Genomic DNA, 20,827 nt, shown 5'->3' with positions numbered 1-20,827 from the left:
CACACTGGGCTGCTCCTTCTCTCCATCCCCTGCTTCTGCTCTGCATCTGCTCCCTGCCTTGGGGAGGTGGAGGGATGCAGCCAGCCCTAGCTGAGGAGGGGGACTTGGGCTTGCACACAAAGCACAGCGCTGAGGCAGGGATGAGCCTGGGGGAGAAGCCTCCTCTCAACCCTTCAGATTTGCTTCCATCTCTGTGCTGAGAGCAGCCTGTGCCCAGCTCTGGGCACTGTTAGGACATAGCGTGGCTGGAGATGGCCTCTTGCAGGGGGCTGCTGTGTGAAATGTGAGGGGAGGGAGGGCCCTGCTGCTCCTGCCCACTGGGAGAGCACTGGTGGTGGTGAGGCCGTGGGTGAGAGGTGGAATCAGAGGTGCTGGGACTCTGTCCTGCTCCAGGCCAGAGGCTCTCAGGGCAGCCCTGGGGAGAGCAGGCGGGATGTGTTGTCCCCACTCTGCAGAGAAGCTGCTGAGGCTGTGGGAGAGCCCAGGAGGGGCTGGGCTGGGGCTGTGACTGTGCCACTGCAGGTGCTCCTTGGGACGCGGAGCTCAGCTCCTGCAGGGCTGCGGCCGTGCCGCGGGGCTCCGGCTCTGCTGGGTGGAGCAGGGCTCCATGCAGCAGGGCTCCAGCTCTGCTGGGTGCAGCAGGGCTCCATGCAGCAGGGCTCTGGCTCTGCTGGGTGCAGCAGGGCTCCATGCAGCAGGGCTCCAGCTCTGCTGGGTGCAGCAGGGCTCCATGCAGCAGGGCTCCATGCAGCAGGGCTCCAGCTCTGCTGGGTGCAGCAGGGCTCCATGCAGCAGGGCTCCGGCTCTGCTGGGTGCAGCAGGGCTCCATGCAGCAGGGCTCCATGCAGCAGGGCTCCAGCTCTGCTGGGTGCAGCAGGGCTCCATGCAGCAGGGCTCCATGCAGCAGGGCTCTGGCTCTGCTGGGTGCAGCAGGGCTCCATGCAACAGGGCTCCATGCAGCAGGGCTCTGGCTCTGCTGGGTGCAGCAGGGCTCCATGCAGCAGGGCTCCATGCAGCAGGGCTCCGGCTCTGCTGGGTGCAGCAGGGCTCCATGCAGCAGGGCTCTGGCTCTGCTGGGTGCAACAGGGCTCCATGCAGCAAGGCTCCATGCTTTCCTGACACTGGTGTCTCTCTGGTGTGCTTCAGTGCCACACCTGAGGGCTGGGGCTGGCTCCCAGCTCTCTCCTCCTGCCTCCCGGGCTGGGTGGAGCTGGCAGCTCTGTCAGGCTGCTCCTTGGTGGTGCAGGAGTGCTGTGGAGCCCTGGCTCCTCCCTGCAGCAGTGACCAGCAGATGCCTCCTGCTTTCTGTGGGGGCTGCAGGGGGGGAGGCTGCCTGGAGCTGGCCAGCATTTCATGGCCAGTGGAATCACAGAGGGTTAGGGCTGGGGAGCACCTCTGGCAGTCATCCAGTCCAAGGCCTGCCAAAGCAGGGTCACCTAGGGCAGGGCACACAGCAGTGCCATGTTCAGAGCTCCTGAATGCCTGCAGAAGCAGAGGGGGTGATGCTGATGGCCAGGAGCCTCCTCCTGCTCCAGGGGAAGTGGTCCCTTGGAGGCTGCAGGTGGTAGTTGGGAGCTGTCACCTCTGCACAGCTGCTCCTGGCAGCCTCACACTGTGCCATGGTGTCCTGTCTGGCCATGACCCTCCCTGTGGGGCAGGAAGCCAGAGGCTGCTTGAAGCTCAGCCTGAGAAGGATGGAGGGAAGTATCAGATTCTCTCTTTGAAGAGGATGAGTGTTGACTCTGCTGCTTTCTGAGTTGATGGAATCATGGAGTCACTTGGGCTGGGAAAGCCCTTTCAGACCCTCAAGCCCAGCCATCCTCTAGCTCTGCCAAGCCTGGTGCTGACCCATGGCCCTCAGAAGCACACATCTCTGCCCCTCCTCTTCAACCCCTCCACTCTCTTCTCTGCTGTGCCTGGTTTAGGAGGTGAGGAGTGCACCTAGCAAGCCTGCAGCTCCTTCTTTGCTTCCAGGTAGAGCACATACTGCTTCCAGATATGGCTTTGCTGAGCAGGGAGCTGCAGGAGAGCTTCCCCAGGCAGCATCCTGCTGCTTCCAGTTTGGATTGCTCCATCAGTGCTGGATCAGGCTGCTGTTCAGCTGCTGGAAGGGAAAAGCACATGGTGAAAAACCTCTTGGAGTCTCTGGATGAGTGCTTGGCTTGGAAGCCTCTGAAGCTCTCCCCAGACAGGTTTCCTTCTGAGTCTTTCTTCAGTTTCTATTTTCAGAAGCCATAAAGAAGGGAACTGAAGGTTTTGGCTGCTGCTGGGAGCCTGTTGCACCATCCACTCCCTCCAGCCCTCCCCCAGAGCACACATCTCATGACTGCTGGAGGAGGAGAGGGGTTGTGAAAGAAGGGATGGAGTCAGTCTCTTGAAACTCTCCAGCTGCCAGTTCTTCCCAGCAGACACATTCAGAGCTGCTGGGCCAGCTGGGAGGCCTCCACATCTGCTCTGCAGATCAGTTCAGCATGGCCCTCCCTCAGCCTCCTTGGGCAGTGGATCCTTCCAGGCCTTTGGAGCACTGCTCACACACCAGGGAGCACTTCAGGCAAGTGGGAAGGACTTGCTGAGGAGAAGGCTCAGCCAAAGCTTACAGTCTTGGAAGTTGCTGCAGCTGGGATTCCTTTACCTGCCTGCTCCAAAGCATCCTGGGTTTGGAGTGGAGGAGAGGAGAGGAAAGGAGGAGGAGGAGGAGAGGAAAGGAGGAGGAGGAGGAGAGGAAAGGAGGAGGAGGAGGAGAGGAAAGGAGGAGGAGGAGGAGAGGAAAGGAGGAGGAGGAGGAGAGGAAAGGAGGAGGAGGAGGAGAGGAAAGGAGGAGGAGGAGGAGAGGAAAGGAGGAGGAGGAGGAGAGGAAAGGAGGAGGAGGAGGAGAGGAAAGGAGGAGGAGGAGGAGAGGAAAGGAGGAGGAGGAGGAGAGGAAAGGAGGAGGAGGAGGAGAGGAAAGGAGGAGGAGGAGGAGAGGAAAGGAGGAGGAGGAGGAGAGGAAAGGAGGAGGAGGAGGAGAGGAAAGGAGGAGGAGGAGGAGAGGAAAGGAGGAGGAGGAGGAGAGGAAAGGAGGAGGAAGAGGAGAGGAAAGGAGGAGGAGGAGGAGAGGAAAGGAGGAGGAGGAGGAGAGGAAAGGAGGAGGAGGAGGAGAGGAAAGGAGGAGGAGGAGGAGAGGAAAGGAGGAGGAGGAGGAGAGGAGGAGGAGGAGAGGAGAGGAGAGGTGGTTCAGGCTCTGCTGGCCCCTTGATCTGTGCTGTGGTGGCTCCATGTCCAGATGCAGAGGACTGCCAAGTGGTGTCTCTCAGGGGTCTCTGCTGGGACCTGTGCTGGTCAACTCTTCATCAGTGCTCCAGAGAGGGAAACTGAGGCACCCTCTACAGGTTTGCTGCTGCTACCAAGCTGAGTGGTGTGGTTGGTGAGGCTGAGGGACAGCATCCATCCAGAGGGGCCTGGTGTGCTGGCCAGGCTGCAGAGGTGCCTGAGGAGAATCTTGTGAGGTTCCACAAGGCCAAGGGCAAGGTCCTGGAGCAATCCTCATTATCAACCCAGGCTGGGGAGGAGGAGACTGAGGGCAGCCCTGCAGAGAAGGCCTTGGGGGTGCTGGGGTTGGGGGAGCACAAGACAGGAGCCAGCACTGGGCACTGGCAGCACAGGAGGCCAAGGGCAGCCTGGGCTGCAGCCAGAGCAGTGTGGCCAGAGCTGGAGAGAGAGGATCCTGCCCCTCTGCTCTGCTCTGGGGAGACCTCACCTGCAGGGCTGGGGCCAGCCCTGGGACCCCAGCACAAGAGAGACCTGGAGCTGAGGGAGAGGCTCCAGAGGAGGCCCCAGAGATGCTGAGAGGCTGCAGAACCTCTGCCCTGGGGCCAGGCTGGGAGAGCTGGGGCTGTGCAGCCTGGAGGAGAGAAGGCTGCAGGCAGAGCTCAGAGCTGCAGCTGCAGAGCTGCAGGGCAGCTGCAGGCAGGCTGGGGAGGGACTGCTCAGAAGGGGCTGTGGGGCTAGGCCCAGGGGCAATGGTTTGGAGGTGGAGCAGGGCAGAGTTAGGTTGGAGCTGAGGAGGAAGTTGTGCAGAGGGTGGCTGGGGAGAGCCTGGCCCAGGCTGCCCAGGGAGGTGGTGGAGGCTCCATCCCTGCAGCCCTTCCAGCTCAGCCTGGCTGTGTCCCTGGGCAGCCTGCTGCAGCTGGAGCTGTCCCTGCTGCCTGCAGGGGGGTTGGGCAGGAGGCCCTTGGGGGCTCCCTGCCAGCCTGGTGCCCTCTGTGCAGCTGTGCTCCTTAACCCCAGCCTCTGATGGAGCCCTGGCCTTCAGCAGCTTTCCCCTGCTGCCATGGCCTGCAGGCTCTTGGCAGCTCCAGCAGCAGCAGAAGGGATTTGTTGCTGGCAGCTGGAGGTGTGTGCAGGGGCAGGCACTGTCTGGGAGCATCCAGGTGGGATGCTCCAAGGGCTGCTTTTGCCATCCTGCTGCAGGCATCATGGATGCAGTGCCCTGGCTCCAGGCTCTGGATCTTTCTGCTACCTTCCTGCTGCCACTCTTCTTCTCTTCCCTCCTCTAACAGGAGAGCTGCTCCTGGCTCCCAGCTTGAAGCAGAGCTGCCAGCTGTCCCCTGGTGCTTGGAGTCTCTCTTGGGTTCAAGGGGAGCTCCAGGATGTCAGCTGGCAGCAGGGAGCCTCAGCTTTGACCCTGGGCAAGCACCCTGCTTCCTTTCAGCTGGGAAAAGTGAGCAGGGAAGTAGGCAAGGAAACACTTGGACACTGAGCATGGCTCTAGGGGTTTGTTTTGCTCTTTTCCTCCCCTGAGACATTTCCTTTTGTGGAAGGTGGAGGTTGGCTCAGCCCAGAGCTGACCTCTCTCACTGCTTCCTTCGATGCTGCAGCCCAGCCTGATGTGAAGCCAGAGCCTTGGTGCCCTGCAGAGTGGCCTCTGTGCCTGCTGTGGGCACCTGCCAGGCTTCCTGGGGCACCTCTGGAGGATCAGTGGTGTGGTGCCTGGTGCCAGGCAGGCTGGCTGATGGATCTGTGCTGTTCTCTTGCAGGACCTGGACCCTCACTGCATCCATGGAGTGCTGCTGCTGGTGGAGAGAGATGTCACCTTCAGGCTGGAGAAGCCCCCAGCAGCACAGGTACTGGCTCCACTCCTCCAGGCCTCTCTGGGCAGCTCTTTGCCCTTCCTTTAGCTCTCTGCCCACACCTGGAGGCTCTGCAGCTCTTCTGTGCTTTGCAGTTGTGGCCTCCTAGGGGGTGGTGTCCATGGGGCTGTGAGGTGGAGAGGAGCTGAGTAGAGCTCTCTCAAGCTCTGCTTGATGCTGGGAAGGACATCAGTGACATCTGCAGCCTAAGAGTCTCAGTCAGCTGGGGCCCTGCAGACACAGAGGGCTGCTGAGCACACAGGGCTGGGAGAGGAGCCCTGCAGAGCTCACAGTGGTAGAGGTTCACAGCTGCACAGAGGGCACCAGGCTGGCAGGGAGCCCCCAAGGGCCTCCTGGCCAAGCCCTGCAGGCAGCAGGGACAGCTCCAGCTGCAGCAGGCTGCCCAGGGACACAGCCAGGCTGAGCTGGAAGGCCTGCAGGGATGGAGCCTCCACCACCTCCCTGGGCAGCCTGGGCCAGGCTCTCCCCAGCCTCCCTCTGCACAACTTCCTCCTCAGCTCCAACCTAACTCTGCCCTGCTCCAGCTCCAAACCATTGCCCGGGGCCCTGCTGGGGCTCAGCCCAGGGCCCTGCTGGGGCTCAGCCCGGAGCCCTGCTGGGGCTCAGCCCAGGGCCCTGCTGGGGCTCAGCCCAGGGCCCTGCTGGGGCTCAGCCCAGGGCCCTGCTGGGGCTGTGCTGGCAGTTCTTGGTGCTGGCTCCTGTCCAGCCTCTCACCCCCCAGCACCCCCAAGTCCTCTCCAGGGCTGCTCTCCAGCCTCTCCTCCCCAGCCTGGAGTGACCCCCAGGGAAGGGGGGAAGCAGGCTGCAGAAGCCGTGGCCACACTGGGCTGAGGCAGAGTGTGGGGGAGGAAGCAGAGCAGAGGTTCCCAAGGCCACAGGAGGAGTTGGAAGCATGACCACAGTGTGTGTGGGGGTTAAAGACCTGCACCTGGGTTCCTGCTGCCTGGGCTGCCTTCCATGCTCCTGCAGGAGCTCTGCTCTCCTGGCTCTGGCAGAAGGCAAAGCCTGGGTCAGGATGCAGGAGGCTGCTGTGGGAGTGGGGAGCTGGGGGCAGGGCCAGGGCCCCCTCTCTGGGGCTGTGTTTCCAGGCAGTGAGGTGGGGAAGCTGGGGCTGCAGTCAGCCTCTCAGAGCCAGCAAAGAGCTGCAGGCTGCAGCAGGATGTGGGGCAGGGAGGCTGCAGGCACTGCTGCCAGGCTTCCACCCCAGCTGCTCTGCTCCCTGAGCTGCCTGCTGGGGCCTGCATCCCCACAGGCTCTGCTGCTCAGCTGCACAGCAGGCTGCTCTGGGAGGGGGTTGGTGGCTGTCTGCTTCCTAGTGTGGGGCCAGGGCAGATCCGTGTGGCACAGGGACCAGGGGGCTGCAGAGCCTCCCCTGTGGGGCCAGGATGGGAGGGTTGGAGCTGTGCAGCCTGCAGGAGAGAAGGCTGCAGGTAGAGCTCAGAGCAACCTTGCAGGAGCTGAAGGGCTCCAGGAGAGCTGGGGAGGGACTCTGGGCAAGGGCTGGGAGTGCCAGGAGCAGGGAGAATGGCTTGGAGCTGGGAGAGGGCAGAGTGAGAGTGGAGAGGAGGAAGGAATGGTTGGCAGGGAGGCTGGGGAGAGCCTGGCACAGGCTGCCCAGGGAGGCTGTGGCTGCCCCCTGGCTGGAGGTGCTGAGGACCAGGCTGGATGAGGCCTTGAGCAGCCTGGGCTGGGGGGAGGGGTCCCTGGGCATAGCAGGGGGCTGGGGCTGGCTGAGCTCTGAGCTCCCTTCCAACCCAAACCCTTCCATGGATCTTTGAACCCAGCCCAAGCCCTGCCCCAGCAGAGCACCCCCAGCAGCTTGCCCAGCAGCACAGTGCCCAGGGGGGGTTGGAAGCTCTCCAGAGCAGGAGGCTCCACAGCCCCTCTGGGCAGCCTGCTGCAGGGCTCAGCAGCCTCACCCCTGACAGCTTCCTGCTGCTGCTCAGCTGCAGCCCCTCAGGGAAGCACTGAGCTGAAGGATGCTGCTGGCACCGACCCCCCCTCCCCCTCCCCTGCTCCCAGCCTAACTCCTCTGTGCTTCTGTTTCTTCTGCTCCTCTGCAGTTTGAGGTCCTCACCTCCATGAAGGCTCTGCACAAGCACATAGACAGCTCCCAGCTGCCCCTGGAGCTGGAGGGCAGCTTCCCCTACTGCCACCGGGACTGGCTGAGCTTCCGCATGGTGAGAGGGGCGGGGGGGGCAGGGGGGCAGGGCAGGGGCACAGGGCATGGGCACGGGGCACCCTCCCAGGAGCTCAGCCTGGCACTGCTGAAGGCTCCTGTAAGAGCTCAGAAGGCAAATCTGTGCTAGCAAAACAACCTCCTCTGCAGCAGGGCCACGGGAGGCCACAGAGGGGCAGGGCAGCCCAGGGATAGCAACCCAGGCTGGGGGGGAGGAGACTGAGGGCAGCCCTGCAGGGAAGGCCTTGGAGGTGCTGGGGTTGGGGGAGCACAGGACAGGAGCCAGCACTGGGCACTGGCAGCACAGGAGGCCAAGGGCAGCCTGGGCTGCAGCCAGAGCAGTGTGGCCAGAGCTGGAGAGAGAGGATCCTGCCCCTCTGCTCTGCTCTGGGGAGACCTCACCTGCAGGGCTGGGGCCAGCCCTGGGACCCCAGCACAAGAGAGACCTGGAGCTGAGGGAGAGGCGCCAGAGGAGGCCACCAAGGTGCTCAGGGGGCTGCAGAACCTCTGCCCTGGGGCCAGGCTGGGAGGGTTGGGGCTGTGCAGCCTGGAGGAGAGAAGGCTGCAGGCAGAGCTCAGAGCTGCAGCTGCAGAGCTGCAGGGCAGCTGCAGGCAGGCTGGGGAGGGACTGCTCAGAAGGGGCTGTGGGGCTAGGCCCAGGGGCAATGGTTTGGAGCTGGAGCAGGGCAGAGTTAGGTTGGAGCTGAGGAGGAAGTTGTGCAGAGGGAGGCTGGGGAGAGCCTGGCCCAGGCTGCCCAGGGAGGTGGTGGAGGCTCCATCCCTGCAGCCCTTCCAGCTCAGCCTGGCTGTGTCCCTGGGCAGCCTGCTGCAGCTGGAGCTGTCCCTGCTGCCTGCAGGGGGGTGGACAGGAGGCCTTTGGAGGCTCCCTCCCAACCCAATGCAATTGGTGACTCCGTGAATCTCCATCACCAGGATGCACAGCACTGGCAGGGCTGCAGGAGCTGCAGTTGGAACTGCCTGAGCTGCACTGTGGAGGCTGTCAGGGAGGGACAGGCCTGGGGGGGCTGGAGCAAAAGGAGCAGTGGGGAGCTGGAGATTGGCTGTGAGGAAGAAGTTGTTGGGCAGGAGGGTGGTGAGAGCCTGGCCCAGGCTGCCCAGGGAGGTGGTGGAAGCCTCCTGCTGATGCCTGGAGGTGTTTGCAGCCAGGCTGGAGGTGGCTGTGAGCAACCTGCTGTGGTGTGAGGTGTCCCTGCCCATGGCAGGGGCTTGGAGCTGCCTGAGCCTTGGGGTCCCTCCCAGCCCTGCCAGCTCTGGGGTCTGTGATTGGAAGCAGAGGAATTTCAAAGACCTCTTCTGTATTTTTCCCCTCCCAGCTCCATGCAGTGCTGAACCTTAATGGAGAGCTGCAGACGGAGCCAGGGGAAGCTCCTGGGGCAGAAGGGTTCCCACTCTCTGTTCTATAGAGCAGGACCCAAAGCAGCTCTCAGCATGGAAGTTTCTGAGGCCTTCCCAGGGGCCTTGGTTCAACATCTGAAGCCTGTGGTGGGCTGGGGACTGCTGCAGCCTCCCCAGCTGCTGTCCTGGGGCTGCTGGTTTCATGTGTCAGAGGCTCCCTTGGTTTCTGGCCCTGCAGGGCTCCTGCAGGCTGTACAGAGACTGCTCCTGCAGCTGCAGGCAGTCAGCTCTGCTCTGCTCTTTCTCCCTGCAGAAGCTGGAACATCTGCTGCAGGGCTGCCAGGGTGCTTGTGCCTTCCTCCAGGAAGCCATCCAGAGAGTGGAGGCTGGAGATCTCCCAGCCAGAGCTGAGGTAAGAGACAGAGACAGACTGCTTTGGGTGGGAAGCTCAAGCTCAGCCACTCCAAGCCCCTGCACTCAGCAGGGACATCTGCAGCCAGAGCAGGTCCCTCAGGACCCCAACCAACCTCAGCTGCACTGCTGCCAGCCATGGGGCAGCTCCCAGCTCCCAGGGCAGCCTGGGCCAGGCTCTCCCCACCCTCAGGCTCCAACATTTCATCTTCTCCCCACTCTCCACTCTTCCTCTTGCAGTTCAAACCATCCCCCCTTGGCCTGGCACAAGTGGCCCTGCTCCAGACCCTGGCCCCAGCTTGCTCAAAGACCCCTGCAGCACTGCAAGGCCACCAGAAGGTCTCCCTGGAGCCCTCTCCAGGTTGAAGATCCCCAACTCTCTCAGCCAGCCCCAGCAGAATGCCCTCCCCTCTGAGCAGAGGTGGGCCAGGGCCAGCAGAGAGCAGCAGGGCTGGGGCTGTGCAGCTGTGGCAGCAGGGTGTCCTGAGTGCTCCCTAGCACTGTGGGGCTGGCAGCACAGAAGGACCAGGGGCAGCTAACCCAAACCAGGCACAAACTGGAGCCCAGGAGGCTGCAGCTGAGCAGGAGGAGAAAGTTGTTTGGGGTGAGGCTGCTGGAGCCTGGAGCAGGCTGCCCAGGGGGGTTGTGGAGCCTCCTGGTGTGGAGAGCTTCCAACCCCCCCTGGGCACTGTGCCCCTGGGCATTGTGCTGGGGGTGCCCTGCTGGGGCAGGGCCTGGGCTGGATTCACAGATCCATGGAAGGGGTTGGGTTGGAAGGGACCTTGAAGGTCATCCAGCTCCAACCCCCTGCCACAGGCAGGGACCCCTCCCCCCAGCCCAGCCTGCTCAAGGCCTCATCCAGCCTGGTCCTGAGCACCTCCAGGCAGGAGGCAGCCACAGCCCCCCTGGGCAGCCTGTGCCAGGCCTCTGGCACCTCACAGGGGAAACATTTTCCTCCTGTTCCCATGGAACTTCCTCTGCCTCAGCTTCCACCACTGCCCCTGGGGCTGGCATTGGGCAGCACCCAGCAGAGCCTGGCTCTGGGCATCACCCTGCACAGCTTTGGCACAGCAAGGAGCTCACCCTCAGGCTGCTCCAAGCTGCAGAGCCCTCAGCTCCCTCAGTCTGCTCCAAGCTGCAGAGCCCTCAGCTCCCTCAGGCTGCTCCAAGCTGCAGAGCCCTCAGCTCCCTCAGGCTGCTCCAAGCTCCAGAACCCTCAGCTCCCTCAGGCTGCTCCTCTCCAAGCTGCAGAGCCCTCAGCTCCCTCAGGCTCTCCTCATGAGGAAGATCTTCCCCTGCCTGCAGCAGCTCTGTGGCTCTCTGCTGGACTCCCTCCAGCAGTTCCCTGAGCTCCTTCCTGACCTGAGGGCCCAGAACTGGACACAGGATTCCAGCTGTGGCCTCAGCAGGGCAGAGCAGAGGGGGAGGAGAACCTCTCTGACCTGCTGCCCACAGCCCTGCTGATCCCCCCCAGGCTGCCCTTGGCCCCCAGAGCAGATGGAGGGTTTGGAGGTGGGCAAGGGGAGGAGGGTGCAGACCTCCTCTTGCTGTGCTGGGCAAGGGGTCCCCATCCTGGGAAGCTGCTGTGCCCCTGCCAGGGGAAGGCAGCAGGAGGCTGCTGCCAGCTCTGCACTGAGGCTGCCAAGAGTGGAAGGTCTAAGAGTGGTCTCCCTGGGCCTCTCCTCTGCCCTCTGCATGGGCACTGGGCCCCACAGCTTGGAGCTGTGCAGGTGCCAGGCTGTGGGAGCAGCAGGGAGCCAGCTGGGGGTGAGCAGCAGGGCTGGAGGAGTTCATTCTGGGTCCTGCCAGGGGAATGTCAGCGGTGAGAGGAGCTGGGCTGGGGCTGGGGCCTGCTGGGCAGCACCTCAGGAGCTGCTCCTCCCTTGGGGCTGGGGAGGAGCAGCTGTGGGAGCCATCCTGCCCCTCTGCCAGGGTGGGCCAGGCTGGGCTGGGCTGTGTCTGTGTGGGGCTGTGCTGGGGGCTGGCTCTTCCCCCCCCAGCTCTGCTGTGCTCCCTGCAGGAGGCAGCTGTGCTGCTGGGCAGCTGCAGGCAGCTGATGAAGAACGTCCTGGAGGACTCCAGGCTGGTGAGGCTGCAGCTGGAGGGGGGAGCACTGCTGGCCAGGCTCAGGAAGGAGGAGTCTTGTGTCACCCTCACCCAGGACTACAGGTGAGCCCCCGGGGTGGGGAGGGGAGGTGTGGGAGCAGAGCAGCCCTGGGAGGCAGTCACAGAGGCTGGGAGGGACCCCAGGGACCCCCTGGGCCAAGCTCTGCAGGGGATGGGGGAGCTGCAGTGAGCTGCCCTGCAGCCTGGCAAGCTGGGCATTGACAGTGCCCACTGCAGGGCACTCCCCTGCTGCCCCTGGGAGCTGATCCCAGTGCCTGGCTGTGCCCAGGGGGAAACCTCTCCTGCTGGAGCCCAAGGGGAGTCTCCTCAGCAGGACCTTACCCTCCTCAGCCCTGGTCTCCTCCAGCTGGTGCAGGCCAGAGAGCAGCTCCCTGCAGTGAGCTGTGCTGGGAGCAGCCAGGGTGAGAGGAAGGCTGAGTTGTGCTCCTCACTGCTGCTGCCTCAGACAGAAACTCCTCTGGCTGTGCTCACTGAGCTGCTGAGGACTCCTGCCAGCCACAGCAACCCTCTGCAGGGGATGGCTGCTGCTGGCTCTTGCCCCTGCTGGCTGCTGGGTGCCCCTCTGCCAGCCAAGCTCTGTGGGGCTGTGATCAGTGCTTGGCTCCAGGGCACTGGCCCTGGGCACTGCTTGCACGAAGGAGGTCTGCAGGGATCCTCTCTGAGGATTGCTGCCTGCCTGGGGTGTGCCACAGGCCTCCTCAGCCCCTGGTGCAGCTGGCACAAAGCAGGCCTGGCAGAGCTGGCACAGGCAGCAGGGCCCAGGGGAGGGCAGCCTCCTGGCGCAGCTCCTGCTCTCTGATGGCTCTGGCAGGCTCCTGGCCATGGGCATGCTCAGGGGGTTGGAGAACCTCTGCTCCTGGGGGCCAGTAAGAGTTCATGTGGGCAGCAGGACAAGGAAGGTTCTCCTCTGCCTCTCCTTGCCCCAGTGAGGCCACACCTAGAGGACTGGGTCTGGTTCTGGGCTCCCCAGGCCCAGAGAGCTGCTGGGCAGAGCCCAGGCAGGCTGCAGAGCTGCTGAGGGGCCTGGAGCAGCTCTGGGAGCAGCAGAGGCTGAGAGCCCTGGGGCTGAGAGCCTGGAGCTGAGTAGCCCCAGAGGGGAGCTGAGCAATGCTCAGCAAGAGCTGAAGGAGCTGTGGGGGGCAAGAGGCTGGGGCCAGGCTCTGCTCAGGGGTGCCCAGGGCCAGGCCAAGGGGCAGAGGGCAAAGACTGGCAGCCAGGAGGAGAAAGTTGTTTGGTGTGAGGGTGCTGGAGGCCTGGAGCAGGCTGCCCACAGAGGTTGTGGAATCTCCTGGTGTGGAGAGCTTCCAACCCCCCCTGGGCACTGTGCTCCTGGGCATTGTGCTGGGGGTGCCCTGCTGGGGCAGGGCTTGGGACTGGGTAGGCTCCAGAGGTCCCTCCCCATGCTGGGGGGGCAGGAACTGTATTTCCATGGGGTGCTGGTGGTGTGAGCCTGGTGCCAAGGCCTGAGCCCCCCCTGTGCCCCTTGCAGGGACTGCCTGGAGGCTGCCAGCCTGCTGTACAACCGCCTGGACGAGGACGTGCACCGCCTGGTGCTGCGCTGCAACCAGCGCCTGCAGCGCCTGCAGCTGCTGCGCGACTTCCAGCAGGTGGAGCAGTGTCTGAAGGAGGTAAGAGCCATGCCCCGCCCCCGGCCCCTGCCGCCCCGCCCCCGGCCCCTGCCGCCCCGCCCCCGGCCCCTGCCGCCCCGCCCCCGGCCCCTGCCGCCCCGCCCCGCCCCCGGCCCCTGCCGCCCCGCCCCGCCCCCGGCCCCTGCCGCCCCGCCCCGCCCCCGGCCCCTGCCGCCCCGCCCCGCCCCCGGCCCCTGCCGCCCCGCCCCGCCCCCGGCCCCTGCCGCCCCGCCCCGCCCCCGGCCCCTGCCGCCCCGCCCCCGGCCCCTGCCGCCCCGCCCCCCCGGCTCCTGCCGCCCCGCCCCCTTCCGGGCCTGCTGCTCTCCTGTGTGAAGCTGCAGGGTGCTGCCTGGAGAGCCGGGAAAGAAGGCAGCAGAAGCTGGGGGAGGAGAGGCTCAGCAGCAGCCAGCAGGGAGCACTGCAGCCCAGAGAGCCAAGTGTGCATCAGGGGAGGGGTGGCCAGCAGGTCAAGAGAGATCCTCCCCCTCTGCCCTGCTCTGCTGAGCCCACAGCTGCAGCTCTGTGCCCAGCTCTGCAGCCTCTGTGCCAGGAAGGCTCTGGAGGGGCTGGAAGGTGTCCAGAGCAGGGCCAGGAGGCTGAGCAGAGGGCTGGAGCCGCTCTGCTCTGAGCACAGCCTGAGAGAGTTGGGGTTGTGCAGGCTGCAGAGGAGAAGGCTCCAGGGAGACCTTCTGGTGGCCTTGCAGGAGCTGCAGGGGGCTGCAGGAAAGCTGGGGAGGGACTTTGGAGGGGGTGAGGGAGGGACAGGCCTGGGGGGGATGGAGCAAAAGGAGAAGTGGGGAGCTGGAGATTGGCTGTGAGGAAGAAGTTGTTGGGCAGGAGGGTGGTGAGAGCCTGGCCCAGGCTGTCCAGGGAGGTGGTGAAAGCCTCCTGCTGATGCTTGGAGGTGTTTGCAGCCAGGCTGGAGGTGGCTGTGAGCAAGCTGCTGTGGTGTGAGGTGTCCCTGCCCATGGCAGGGGCTTGGAGCTGGCTGAGCCTTGGGGTCCCTGCCAGCCCTGCCAGCTCTGTGGGTCTGTGATTCCAACATGAGAGCCTGGCCAGGCAAGCTCTGAGCCAAGCCACTCTGGCCTGGCATCTCCTGCTGCTGCATAATGCTCTCCTGGCTGCTCTCTGGGTGTGGCTCAGCCCAGCCCCATGAAGCCCTCTGATGCTTTTCCATGCTCAGATGACCCTGGGCTGGCCCTTGGGGGAGAGGACACTTGGGAGTGGAGCATCTTCCTCTTGCTCAGCAGGAGCACCCTGCCAGCAGGGCTGCTGAGGAGAGCTTCCTGCTCTGGCCAGCAGATCCTGCAGGCTTTGCCAGCATCCAGCTGCTGGATGAGCTCCACCTCCTGTACCCCATCCCTGGGCTGCATCTGTTGTTTGGATTCTTGCTCTCTGCTGTCTGATAAGCCCCAAGCTCTCTCCTTCCCCTCTGGGTGCAGCCCTGGGTGTGCTTCTGCCCCCCTGGGTGTGCTTCTGCCCCTGGGTGTGCTTCTGCCCCTCTGGGTGCAGCCTGAGGCTCACTCCTCCTCCCCTCTGGGTCCAGCCCTGTAAGCAGTCTCCGGGCTGGGCCCCAGCCCCTTGTCCTTACCCAAGAGCCATTCCCACTCCCCTGCACCTGTGTGGAGCTGAGACTTCTCTTCATGTGGTGCTCCTTGTAGCTCCCTGCAGCTGTGGCCTAGCTGAGGCAGACAGGAACCTGCTTCCAGAAAGGCCTTTGGAGCCTGGACAGTGGAGAGACCTTCAGAAAGCCCTAAGGTAGCTCAGGCTGCCTGATGGTCCCACAGGATCCAGGGGATGGAGCAGATTGGCTGTGAGGAAGAAGTTGTTGGGCAGGAGGGTGGTGAGAGCCTGGCCCAGGCTGCCCAGGGAGGTGGTGGAAGCCTCCTGCTGATGCCTGGAGGTGTTTGCAGCCAGGCTGGAGGTGGCTGTGAGCAACCTGCTGTGGGGTGAGGTGTCCCTGCCCATGGCAGGGGCTTGGAGCTGCCTGAGCCCTGAGCTCCCTTCCAGCCCTGACCCTGCCATGCTCTGCTCAGCCCTTGCAGACCCCAGATGTGCTTCCTGAGCCTGACCTCAGGCTGCAGGTTTAGGAGTCCCAGAGTCTGCTTTGGTCATCAGCCAGGAGCAGCTTTGGGTGCTGCTGGCTCTGTGCAGGGCTCTGCTCACCTCAGGAGCCTTCACCCTTCCAGCTCAGGAGCAGGGCCAAGGTTCAGCACTGTTCTCCCAGGGCTCTGCCCCTCTGGGCAGGGCTGGATTTGCAAGGGAGGCTCTGGGCTTACCTGGTTGTTTGGCCAGGCCAAGGTGGATCCAAGAGGTTTAATGACCTCCCATTTGTAGGCATAGAATAGGATTAGAAGAGAATTAACCAGGCTGGAAAAGACCTTCAAGGTCACCCAGCACCACCCAACCAGCTCAACCATGGCACTGAGAGCCTCATCCAGGCTTTTCCTAAACACCCCCAGGGATGGGGACTCCACCACCTCCCTGGGCAGCACATCCCAAGGGCCAGTCTCTCTGGCTGGGGAGAATTTCTTCCTCACCTCCAGCCCAAACCTCCCCTGGCACAGCTTGAGACTGTGTCCTCTTGTTCTGCTGCTGGGTGCCTGTGAGAAGAGCCCAACCCCCACCTGCCTACAACCTCCCTGCAGGGAGTTGCAGAGAGCAAGAAGGTCTCCCCTGAGCCTCCTCTTCTCCAGGCTAAGCAACCCCAGCTCCCTCAGCCTCTCCTCACAGGGCTGTGCCCCAGACCCCTCCCCAGCTTTGTTGCCCTTCTCTGGACACCTTCCAGCAGCTCAACCTCTTTCCTAACCTGAGGAGCCCAGAGCTGGACACAGGACTCAAGGGGTGGCCTGAGCAGTGCTGAGCACAGGGCAGGATGAGCTCCCTGCTCCTGCTGGCCACACTGCTCCTGACCCAGGCCAGGATGCCCTTGGCCCTCTTGGCCCCCTGGGCACACTGCTGGCTCCTGTTCAGGCAGCTGTCCATCAGCACCCCCAGGTCCCTCTCTGCCTGGCTGCTCTCAGCCACTCTGCCCCCAGCCTGTGGCACTGCCTGGTGTTGCTGTGGCCAAAGTGCAGCCCCTGGCACTGGGCTGCCCTGGGCTGTGTGTGCAGGACATGAAATGTGATGCAGGAACCTAGGGAAGACTCCTTGAGCACACAGGCATGAAGAGGACCCCAGCACAGGCCCTGCCACCTGCCCCTGCCTCCAGCTGGCCTTGCTCTGATGGAGCTGAGCCAAACTTGGCTGCTCCCAGCCTGCTCTGCTGGCAGAGCCCCTGCCATGCCCAGGGAAGCCTCTGCACCAGGCCTGGCTGCTCACCCAGCCTGGCCTGCAACCCCCCCAGGCAGGAGGCAGCCACAGCCTCCCTGGGCAGCCTGGGCCAGAGCCTCAGCTCCCTCCTGCTGGAGAACTTCTGCCTCAGCTCCACTCTGACCCTGCTCTGCCTCAGCTCCAAACCCTTCCCCCCTGGCCTGGCTCCAGACCCCCTCAGCCAAAGTCTCTCTGCAGCCTCCCTGCAGGATCCCTTCAGGTCCTGGCAGCAGCTCTGAGGTCCCCCTGGAGCCTTCTCCTCCCCAGGCTGCACAGCCCCAGCTCCCTCAGCTGTGCTCCCAGCAGAGCTGCTCCAGCCCTGGCAGCATCTCTGTGGCCTCCTCTGGCCTCTCTCCTCCCTCTGTGGCCTCTCTCCTCCCTCTGTGGCCTCTCTCCTCCCTCTGTGGCCTCTCTCCTCCCTCTGTGGCCTCTCTCCTCCCTCTGTGGCCTCTCTCCTCCCTCTGTGGCCTCTCTCCTCCCTCTGTGGCCTCTCTCCTCCCTCTGTGGCCTCTCTCCTCCCTCTGTGGCCTCTCTCCTCCCTCTGTGGCCTCTCTCCTCCCTCTGTGGCCTCTCTCCTCCCTCTGTGGCCTCTCTCCTCCCTCTGTGGCCTCTCTCCTCCCTCTGTGGCCTCTCTCCTCCCTCTGTGGCCTCTCTCCTCCCTCTGTGGCCTCTCACTCAAGCCCAGGTTTCTTCCCTTGGCTGTGGGGCTGAGCTGGGCCAGGGCTGCAGGTGGCAGAGGGAGGCAGGGCACATGGATGTTGGGAAACATGCAGCTGGTTCCCTCCCCCAGCTGCATCTGTGCCTGCAGCAGCTGAGCTTCCTGGGCTGCTTTGCAAGGCAGGGGGTGGAGAAGCTGCCCTGTCCTGCCTGGCCTCTTCTCTCTGCTCTGCCTTTAGGGCACTCTTGTGCTCAGGGCTCTCCCAGTGTCTGTGCACAGAGCCAGAGCTGCAGCAGTGGCTGGGCTCTGCCAGGGGCCTGCACTTGCTCCAGGGCTTTGTCACCAGCTGCCTTCAGGAGCCCCAGAGCCAGGGAACTGGGCTGCAAGGGACCTCCAAAGGTCATTTGTCCAACAGCCCTGCAATGAGCAAGGACAGCTTCACTGGCCCAGGCTGCCCAGAGCCTGCCCAGGGCTGGAGCCAGGGCTGGAGCCTTCACCACCTCCCTGGGGGCTCTGCAGCTGGGGAGGGTCCCTCAGAGCACTGCCCCTGCTGGAGCTGCTGTCCTGCCAGCCAGGGGAGGGAAGTGGGGCAGGAGATGTGGCAGCAGGGAGATTTATCCCACCTTGGGGTGTGACACTCAGGGGAGCTTCAGGCTGGCAGAGCTCTGCTCAGAGTGTGGCTCAGCCCAGGCAGAGCCCAGGCAGCTCCTTAGCCCTGTTGATGCTCCAGGCTGGTGAGCAGCAGCAGAGCCTTGCAGTGACTCAGGGGGCTGCAGTGGAGCTGGGGCAGAGCAGTGCTCACAGCATTCCTGCCACTAATGAGCTGACCAAGGCCAGGGGAGCACTGCCCTGCCCTTGGCACAGGAGGGCTGAGCCTGCTGAGCAGCACAGGCTGACTAACCTGCAGGCTTCCTCCTTGTCTGCAGGTCAGCAGCTGGATTGAGAGTGTTGGCAGGAAAAGGCTGAAGGAAACCATCCTGGATGACTCTCTGGAGATGCTGCTCCAGACACAGAAGCACTTCAGGGAGTTTGATCTTGTTGCCAGTGTAAGTGCTGCTGGTGGGGAGAGTGTTCCTCCAGAGGCTGTGGGGCTGGGCTCAGCCAGGCCTGTGGGGCTGAGCTCTGCTGGGCCAGGCCTGTGGGGCTGAGCTCTGCTGGGCCGGGCCTGTGGGGCTGAGCTCTTCTGGGCTGGGCCTGTGGGGCTGAGCTCAGCCAGGCCTGTGGGGCTGGGCTCTGCCGGGCCTGTGGGGCTGAACTCTGCTGGGCCAGGCCTGTGGGGCTGAGCTCTGTTGGGCCTGTGGGGCTGAGCTCTGTTGGGCCTGTGGGGCTGAGCTCAGCCAGGCCTGTGGGGCTGGGCTCTGCTGGGCCTGTGGGGCTGGGCTCTGCTGGGCCTGTGGGGTTGAGCTCTGCTGGGCCTGTGGGGCTGAGCTCTGTTGGGTCTGTGGGGCTGAGCTCTGCTGGGCCTGTGGGGCTGAGCTCTGTTGGGTCTGTGGGGCTGAGCTCTGCTGGGCCTGTGGGGCTGTGCAGCCTGCAGGAGAGAAGGCTGCAGGCAGAGCTCAGAGCTGCAGCTGCAGAGCTGCAGGGCAGCTGCAGGCAGGCTGGGGAGGGACTGCTCAGAAGGGGCTGTGGGGCTAGGCCCAGGGGCAATGGTTTGGAGCTGGAGCAGGGCAGAGTTAGGTTGGAGCTGAGGAGGAAGTTGTGCAGAGGGAGGCTGGGGAGAGCCTGGCCCAGGCTGCCCAGGGAGGTGCTGGAGGCTCCATCCCTGCAGCCCTTCCAGCTCAGCCTGGCTGTGTCCCTGGGCAGCCTGCTGCAGCTGGAGCTGTCCCTGCTGCCTGCAGGGGGTTGGGCAGGAGGCCCTTGGGGGCTCCCTGCCAGCCTGGTGCCCCTGTGAAGCTGTTCCTTCACACTGCTTAGCTTCCCTGCTCTCCTCTTGCAGCCAAAGCCTTCAGCTCAGATGGTGTTTGCCAGCCCTGAGTAAAACCTCAGCTGTCCTGCAACAGCCTTGGAGCCACTGCCCTGCTGTGCCTGTGGCACTGAGGGGATTGTCACAGAATCTGTGCCTGGGCTGGGAAGGGACCTTAGGGATGCCCTAGTTCCACCCCCCCTGCAGTGGGCAGCAACACCTCCCACTGGGGCAGATGGCTCAGAGCCTCCTTTTCCAACCTGCCCTTCAGCACTGTTCCAACTCTGACTCCTTAGCTACCCCCTGGCCTGGCTGAGGAGGTCCTCCCCAGCTGCTGTGTGCCTGCCAGGGATCCTCCCAGCGGTCCTGGCAGGGAGCACAGCCCTGCAGAGCAGCAGGAGGAGCTTCCTTTCATGTAAGGAGTCCTGGAGCAGGCTGCCCAGGGAGGTAGGAAGCCTTCTCTGGGGACATTCCAAACCCTCCTGGGCATCTTCCTGTGTGACCTCCTCCAGGTGACCCTGCCTTGGCCAGGGGGCTTGGGCTGGATGCTCTCCCAAGGTCCCTCCCAACCCCTACCACTCTAACTTGCCCTGGCTGGGGCTGACCTTGAAGACTGCCTGGGGGGGGGTTGGATTAGATGCTCCTCAAGCCCCCTTGCAGCCCAAACCATGCTCTGGTCCTCTCTCTTGTCCCTGCCAGGTCTCTCTCCTCACAGCCAATCCCATTGTTCCTTTCAGGAGTACTGCAGGAGGGGGCAGGAGGCCCTGAAGAGGATGGCTGCCTGGGAAGACTTCTCCTCTGTGGATGTGGAATCTTACAGGGGACAGCTGCAGAGCCACAGGGAGCAGCTGGAGGAGTTCTGCACTCAGCTGGATGAGAGCAGGCACCGCCTCAGTGAGACTGTCAGGCTCTATGAGTTCTTTGACAAGGTGAGGGAAGGCAGCTGCTGCACACAGGAGGCTCTGAGAGCCCTGCCTGGGCCTGCTCCACAGCCAGAGCTTGTGTGTGGAAGGTGTGAAATGAGCTCTGTGCCCCAGGGCTGTGTGCCCCAGCAAAGGAGCTAAGGCCTGGGCTTCCCCTGAGAGCTCAGGGCAGCTGAGCAATGCTCAGCAAGAGCTAAAGGAGCTGTGGGGGGCAAGAGGCTGGGGCCAGGCTCTGCTCAGGGGTGCCCAGGGCCAGGCCAAGGGGCAGAGGGCACAGACTGGCACCCAGGAGGAGAAAGTTGTTTGGTGTGAGGGTGCTGGAGGCCTGGAGCAGGCTGCCCAGAGAGGCTGTGGAGCCTCCTTGCCTGCAGAGCTTCCAACCCCCCCTGGGCACTGAGCCCCTGGGCATTGTGCTGTGGGTGCCCTGCTGGAGCAGGGGGGTTGGACTGGGTGATGCCCAGAGGTCCCTTCCAGCCCCAGCCCTGCTGGGTTGTATGTGACAGGCAGGGTGAGGCCCTGTGGGCTGCACAGGCTTGAAGCCCCTCTGAGAGCTTGTGCCCTGTCAGGCCCACAGCCACCTGGCTGCTCCTGCCCTGTGCTGAGCTGTGGCACAGCCCTGAGAGCCAGCCCTGCACAGGCTGGAAGCCAGCCTGGGAGGGAGGAGTGCCCCAACCAGAGGGGCAGGGGCCCTGCAGCCTGGCAGCTCAGCTGCTGCCTGCCCCTGGGGGCTGTGCTGCCTGCAGCCTGGCAGCTCAGCTGCTGCATGGCCACAGCAGAGCCTGGGGCAGCCACAGCAGCTTCTTGCTGCTCCTCAGGATGTTGTGCAAGATGCTGCCTCGCTTGGTGCTCAGGGAAAGTGTTGGCCTGGCAGCTTTGGCAGCCTCTGCAGCCCCTGGCAGCCCCTGGCAGCCTCTGCAGCCCCTGGCAGTCCCTGCAGCTGGGCTCTTGCCTGGTGTCTGCTTGTTGAGGGGAGCTGCTGAGGGAGCCCCTGCCTGGGGCTGCTGAGGGAGGGTAGCACTGCCCCGGGGGGGGCTCTCTCTGGGCTCTGCTCCCTCCGTGGTCCCTTCAGTGGCATTCTCTGCCTGCCACCCTCGGGCCCTATCCCTCAGGGGCCTCCAAGGCTGTCAGCCTGCGCCGGTGCCTCTGCCGAGCTCCAGCCATCCCCAGCCTCTGCACGGAGCCGGCCGGGGGTCCCATCGCC

General features: G+C 64.1%; 1 protein-coding gene across 1 annotated transcript in view; it reads left to right on the top strand.

The window, feature by feature from the left end:
- PLEKHG4 (pleckstrin homology and RhoGEF domain containing G4) overlaps positions 1-19,988 on the top strand; it is a 60,311-nt gene extending 40,323 nt beyond the window's left edge. Inside the window, exons 7-13 of the mRNA XM_068168379.1 lie at positions 5,016-5,102; positions 7,193-7,309; positions 8,978-9,076; positions 11,096-11,244; positions 12,692-12,830; positions 17,727-17,846; positions 19,441-19,988. Of these exons, the coding sequence (XP_068024480.1) occupies positions 5,016-5,102; positions 7,193-7,309; positions 8,978-9,076; positions 11,096-11,244; positions 12,692-12,830; positions 17,727-17,846; positions 19,441-19,767 (1,038 nt within the window). The 3' untranslated portion in view covers positions 19,768-19,988. The remainder of the gene's footprint in view (positions 1-5,015; positions 5,103-7,192; positions 7,310-8,977; positions 9,077-11,095; positions 11,245-12,691; positions 12,831-17,726; positions 17,847-19,440) is intronic.
- Positions 19,989-20,827: the final 839 nt, after the last annotated feature.

The sequence above is a fragment of the Melanerpes formicivorus genome, unplaced genomic scaffold (genome assembly GCF_026170545.1).
Source record: "Melanerpes formicivorus ecotype bairdi unplaced genomic scaffold, bMelFor1.0.p_v2 SCAF_137, whole genome shotgun sequence".
Lineage (NCBI taxonomy): Eukaryota > Metazoa > Chordata > Aves > Piciformes > Picidae > Melanerpes > Melanerpes formicivorus.
Note: the sequence above shows the minus strand (reverse complement) of the source record. Positions and strands in the feature narration are given on the sequence as shown.